General features: G+C 33.7%; 1 protein-coding gene across 3 annotated transcripts; it reads right to left on the bottom strand.

Moving 5' to 3' along the window:
* Positions 1-332: 332 nt before the first annotated feature.
* LOC110619467 (root phototropism protein 3) lies at positions 333-4,319 on the bottom strand. Of its 3 annotated transcripts, none has more exons than XM_043958536.1 (5): positions 3,906-4,319; positions 3,645-3,810; positions 3,434-3,503; positions 2,041-3,303; positions 333-1,192 (listed from the first exon to the last, which is right to left on the bottom strand). In XM_043958536.1, exons 2-5 carry the CDS (start codon positions 3,755-3,757, stop codon positions 638-640), a joined length of 2,001 nt encoding a protein of 666 aa, XP_043814471.1. In that variant the 5' UTR covers positions 3,758-3,810; positions 3,906-4,319; the 3' UTR covers positions 333-637. The 3 variants fall into 3 exon arrangements, with proteins under 3 accessions (XP_043814471.1, XP_021618633.1, XP_021618632.1); XM_021762941.2 differs by having other exon boundaries at positions 3,645-3,765; XM_021762940.2 differs by having other exon boundaries at positions 3,645-4,319.
* Between the last annotated feature and the right edge of the window lie 1,471 nt (positions 4,320-5,790).

The following is a 5,790-nucleotide window of genomic DNA, read 5'->3' as shown; positions in this document are numbered from 1 at the left end:
CAAATTATTCATTCTTGGCCTGGTATTCCACATATGCCAATCCAGTCTATGTCCTGTTGTTACCATTTTTAATTACCAAGATAGGATGTATAATTGGTCATTATCTTGGAACAAAGCTTTAAGGAGTAGGGATGATATGTTTGTTTAAATTCACTAAATATAATCTCCTTTCTTCTTTATGTACTATACAGTTTACAAGGTGCAACTATTGTTTTCTGGCAGGCTTCTGTTGTTAATTCTTAAGTTCTCTTCTTTGTTTGTGTTCATGATTCTGATCCGTCACATAAGATAGAGAAAAGAGTAAATGTAGTTCTACTTTGTAGTTCACCAAGTTATATGACAATCGGACCAATCTTGAATTCATCTCTTGAGAACCAAGTACACTTAAAATAGTAAGCGATAAACTCACAGATGACATGACCAGATTTTGGTGATAATTGTACTTACTGCTATTTTTTTTTTTTTTTTTTTCGGGTGATTGCTAATGATTTTTAAAGAAGGGAAAAAGAATAGAAAACAAAGAAAAATAACCCTGACTGCCAAAAGAAAAATGAAGGAGAAAAGAGGATAACAGGGGAAATGTAATGGTATTCATTTGTTGCCAATCTCTTTCTTTTGGATTTCCTTTTCTTGACTTTCAGGAAATGGAATTTCTCCACCTTCTTGGGGTCTTTCTAGTCTGTTGTTCTATGGTAGCTTCTGGAACTTGGGATTCAATATGATGGTTTTCTACATTTGTCATCTTGGTTAATTTGCTCAGCTTCTTCCATCCGCTAGTCCAAGCTGAAGTCTGTTTCTTATTTGTCAGCTTATCAAACTGTCTCTGCAAATTCTCCATGTCATTTTGAAGCTCAAGGTACTTGGTTTTCACGCTTTCGAGTTCGAACTTGAGTGTGTTAATGTCCTTCTTAGCAGCTGTCCATCCTTCTTGAAATGATTGTGGTGTGCCTTCAAGTAGCGTTTTGCGATTCGGTATCATGGGCTGGTACTGTGTTTCACTAGCATCTTTCAGAGAGCTATTTGCTATTGCATTACTTATTTTTACCTGTTCAGAAAAGAGTACTTGCACCACAACTCTAAGTGGTAGTCTCTCATTTTGGGCAGCATGCATACAGGCATCAATTGAGAGTTTTTGGCAGTCCATCACTCGGCACAGGCGCTTCCTTTCATGCTCACTGAGTGTTGGATGAGCCTGTTGAATTGTGATTCAAATAAGACTCTCAACCCAGAGAAAAATCACAAAATCAAATTACCTAAGATGTAGAATTTTGACCCTAAAGAATTCTTTCACTCTCTCTGTATAACAACCCGGCCCAGACTCAAATAACGTTTGGAACCCACTTCCACTTGGTCCGAAATGACTTGACATGACTTGACAAATGTGGGATGGATACCACACTCTCTGCCATGGATTCCTCTAATTTCTCTTGACATGACTTGACAAATGTGCTCATATGCCTATGCATTCCTTTTCGCAGATCAGTTTCTTAACTACTAGTAGCCTAATGCACATTTATTTACATTGTTACTGCAATCGTTATCTTGATGAGCTATTATGATTATGAAAGAAAAGAATGTTTGTTTGTGGTCATGGAGTTATAAAGGGGACCATTGCATTTGATGTCTTTTTCTCTTTTGACTACTTGCCCACATTTATGATTTATTTCTATCAGTTGGGTTTCTGTTTACATTTGTGATTGGTATATCCTCTAATCAACTGGTGCATATACATGATTTGATTTGTGTAACTCTAGCATGTAGATCTTGGGTGTATTATCAAACTCTTAACATTTATACATGAATATTAAACACATAAATAGAATGTTTTATTTTATTTTTTATTTTTTTTATCCCAACTAACCAAGCATGAAGATCTGCCACAGAAAATCAATCTCTGTTCAAGTTTTATTAACTTTTATGGCAGAAGTTCTGTACTTGCATTTAAGATTCAAGTACATGTGGTTTCTCATTGTTTCATATTCTTAATACACAGCTTAAAGAAATAACAATACTGGGGAAGAAAAGATGGATATGAATTACCTTAAGATAAGAATCAATTGCTCGATAAAGCCCGTCATCGCAGGTTCTTGCAGACTCAGGCAAAGCTTCTGCCAGTACTTGAAACTTTGTTAGTGAGAGGTTCCTGTCTCTGGAAACTTCTGTGAGATAACTGTCAACAAGCCTTGCCACTCTCATTTTGGCATTTGGATTATTACCCCTTTGGTCAGAAAATGATTGTCTACTTGGACTAGAACTTTCTGTTTGTTCTTGAACCAGAAAATGCTCCAGAAGCCTCTGAATGAGGTCCACGTCATACATAGTCTCACTCTTATTGTAAGAAGGTATTAGAAGATCAGCCAATGTTGCCTGTTCAAACTGCATCCCGACTCGTTTCTCTAATTCTGTAACTAATGCAGGTGCCACTTTCAACATATTTGCCATTCGCAGCAGGCGGAGGAGGAAGCTGCAGGAGACACTATCCTTCTGTGATGGAATTATACTGATGAGGCTCTCAACTATCAGGCGCTGATCTTTGCCCTGAGTTAATGGAGGTTCGTCTTTACTCGCTGCCACAATCATATGGTATCCACCTTTCCAACTGCTGCTGCTGCTACTATTGCTGCTATTGCTTCCTTCATCAATGGACACTGCACCATCTTTAATCAAACCAGGAAGCCATTTTGCTGCATACTGCATTATTGAAGCTCCAATCAATTCAAACCTCATACCCTTTACCTTGATTGCTGTAATGACCCGAACAAAGTGATCAATCCTTAGGATTGAAACATCTTCAAACCACCAATCAGGAGGAACTGTCTGATTTCTACTAGGACTTGAATCCTTCATATCATTCCATCTTGGACTAGAAACTTTAGGGGGTTTTCCAGTATATGCCCACCTTATCCCTTTCGGATTGGCACAAGCTTTCCAAGCAATGGATTCGCTGCATCTTCGAACAATCTGCAGGTTCTCTGCCCATGGTGTGAGCTTCTCACAGCTTTTAAGTACTAATATAGAATCCCTCCATGATGATAACACCACATAGCTAAGAAAAGCTTCAGTTTTGAATATAAGATTACCTTCTTCTAAATCTTCTGTCATTTCCAGGTACTCAGCAGCACATCTAAGTCCAGAGATATTGCCTGCTGTTAGATCAACAGCAATTCCATAGCAGAACTTTGCTGCAAGCTCAAATGCCTCAGGTCCACCAGGAAGATCATTTAATTCTATCTTATTCAATCCTGGGTCGCGTGATTCATAAATTACTCTATTGATCTTTCCACTCCGAGAAAGCAAAGGATACTTTTGCAAGAACATAAACAGTGAAAACAGGTAAGTCAGTATAATTCAAGAACTATTCTTTCTGTTATTGAATTTTGAATTTGGACTTGAGAGAAGTGAATTCAAGCATTCAAAGGAGAAAAATGGATACCTTATGCAAGTGGAAATTTGCATCTCCTATCTGAACTAAAAGATCACTAGGAATATCAGTTGCCACATACCTGAAAAAGAAGGATTAGAAGATAAACTATTAGCAGAAAGAAAACCCAAATACAATTTTTTTTTCCAAAAAAAAAAAAAAAAAAAACCCAAAAGGTTGAAAAAGCATAAGAACTTCTTGAGAGCAGATATAGCACACACACCATGACTGGCCTCTGAGCTCAAACCCATCGGTCTTGACAGCATGCTTGGTTGAGCTAAGAATTCCATTACCGTAATCTCGTCCACCAAAGGATTCACTCTCCGAATCCCACATGATAATAACTAAAATCAAACAGAAGGGGTGCAGAACTTTGTCAGAAAAAGTGCCTGGAAATTGGAGTTAGAGCAGAGAAAATGAGTAGGAGAAGAGGGGGCAAAAGAATCAACACAAAGTTGGGCTAAAAAAAGGGAAAGAATCCCACATGGGTTGCTTGGAATTATCTGAAACTGTCGGCTTCTTGTGGATTTTTAAGGACTCTTCACATTACAGGCTGTGAAGTAATGGGCTAAAAAATGGATGATTTTTGAGTTTGTATGAATTTCAATTCTTCTATCTTTGGCTGTCTGCAGAAATGACTGAGATATTCAGAGCTACTACTCTTTCATCATGTCTTCCTTTTTGCTTTTTCTTTTCTTTCCTTTTTCTTTCTTTTTCTTAATTACAATCCAAAAGAAATATTCCTATGTGGACGAGAGAGAGAGAATGAGAAGTGAATTCAATGTAGCAGAGGAGTTGTTTCTGAATTCTGATAAATTTCACAAAGACTGGAATTACGAAAATGCCACTGATTGTTGGAGGGGATGGACCATTTGATTAAAGCTTTTCCCATGAAAATACCTTAGCTATGTTTCTGCCTCTCATTTGTGTTTTATCCCTTTCAGGTTGGTATGCTAGGAAAAGAAAAAGATTAATTAATATAAGGAAAATATTAATTTTTCATATAATTAATATTTAAATTTATATATTTTGAAAAAAAAAAAAACAAGGTTTCTACATTGTCTTCCTATTTTTTAAAAAAAAAAATTATTTCATTTATTTTAAACAAAGTATAATAATAAAGTAAATATTGACATTTTTTTTTCATCAATAACATTAATTATTTATAGAGAAAATATTAAAAATAGAATAAAGATTTTATCCAAGTTGGCAGTCATTGTTCAACTCTTCATTGTTTAAGGTTTTTGTATGAATTCAAATAGATGGTAAATGTATTTGAGTAAATCTGAAAGGTCTCAATTTCAACTCCACCCCAATTTCCAATCTCCATTAAAAAAAAAAGATTTTTCTTCGCAAGGTATAAAAGTAGATGGAATTTTTAGTTCGAATTTTTTCAACTACTGATATATTCATTCTTTGTAAGAAGAGATTAATTTTTGGGTAATCTAAATTCATCTCTCAAGCACTCTACATATAACTTAGAAAACTCTTCCAAACTATTAGGATTTCGTTTTAATGAGTTGATCATTGGAGTAGACACAGACCATATAATCTAACATCATTATACAGGTTATAGTATAATTAAGGACGTAAAGAAATCAAATTATTTGTGAACTATTCGATATTTGACTCGATAAAATATTGATCGGACTCGACTTAATTTTTAAACGAGTTAAATTCGAATTTAATTTGTAAACTCATTTAATAAATGAGCTAAACTTGAACTCTATAGTATTCAATTTGTGAGCTTGACTCGATTCTGAGTTCATGAGTAAATTCGCGAATAAATTCGTAAACGGTCTCGTTAAGCAGACTAATATTAATATTATAAGAAAACAAACTATGTATATTCTTTCATAAATCAAATTTAAATTTTTTAAAATTCACCTCTATATAGTTTAATTACACTTTTAAAGAGTTTGTTATTTATAAGTTTATAAATTAATTTTTATATATATTTATTTAATTAAAATTATTTAATTTTAAACTAAAATTTATTATACAGGTAAATAAATTAAACTAAATTTATTCATAAATTATTCGATATTAAATTCGATAAGCCAAATTTAAATTTATTAATACTCTGTTGGAATTGGAAATGAAATAAAAAAATTTTTAATAAATCAAAATTGAAAACTCATGAATTTTAGATATTTTGTACATAAGATAGTGTAATTTTAAAATTAATTAATATCAATGAAGAAAAATAAAGAAATTGATTAAAAATGGATAATGACTAACAAAAATCTTCATAAATATGGATAAGATGAATATCATATCTTTATTCACTAAATGGTATAAACATGTTTGACCATTTGATTTTGTCTATTTGTAGGGCCAAACACATTATTGCAACAATTACTACAACA

The sequence above is a fragment of the Manihot esculenta genome, chromosome 7 (genome assembly GCF_001659605.2).
Source record: "Manihot esculenta cultivar AM560-2 chromosome 7, M.esculenta_v8, whole genome shotgun sequence".
Taxonomy (NCBI): domain Eukaryota; kingdom Viridiplantae; phylum Streptophyta; class Magnoliopsida; order Malpighiales; family Euphorbiaceae; genus Manihot; species Manihot esculenta.
This window is presented reverse-complemented; position numbering and strand designations above follow the sequence as displayed.

Bases quoted from the DNA above. Each gene is read 5' to 3' on its own strand.
- LOC110619467 (XM_021762940.2), bottom strand. From the start codon at position 3,757: ATGTGGGATTCGGAGAGTGAATCCTTTGGTGGACGAGATTACGGTAAT. The intron at 3,504-3,644 runs GTGTGTGTGCTA...CTTCTTTTTCAG, and splicing joins GAGCTCAGAGGCCAGTCATG to GTATGTGGCAACTGATATTC. The intron at 3,304-3,433 runs GTATCCATTTTT...TTCTTGCAAAAG, and splicing joins CAAATTTCCACTTGCATAAG to TATCCTTTGCTTTCTCGGAG.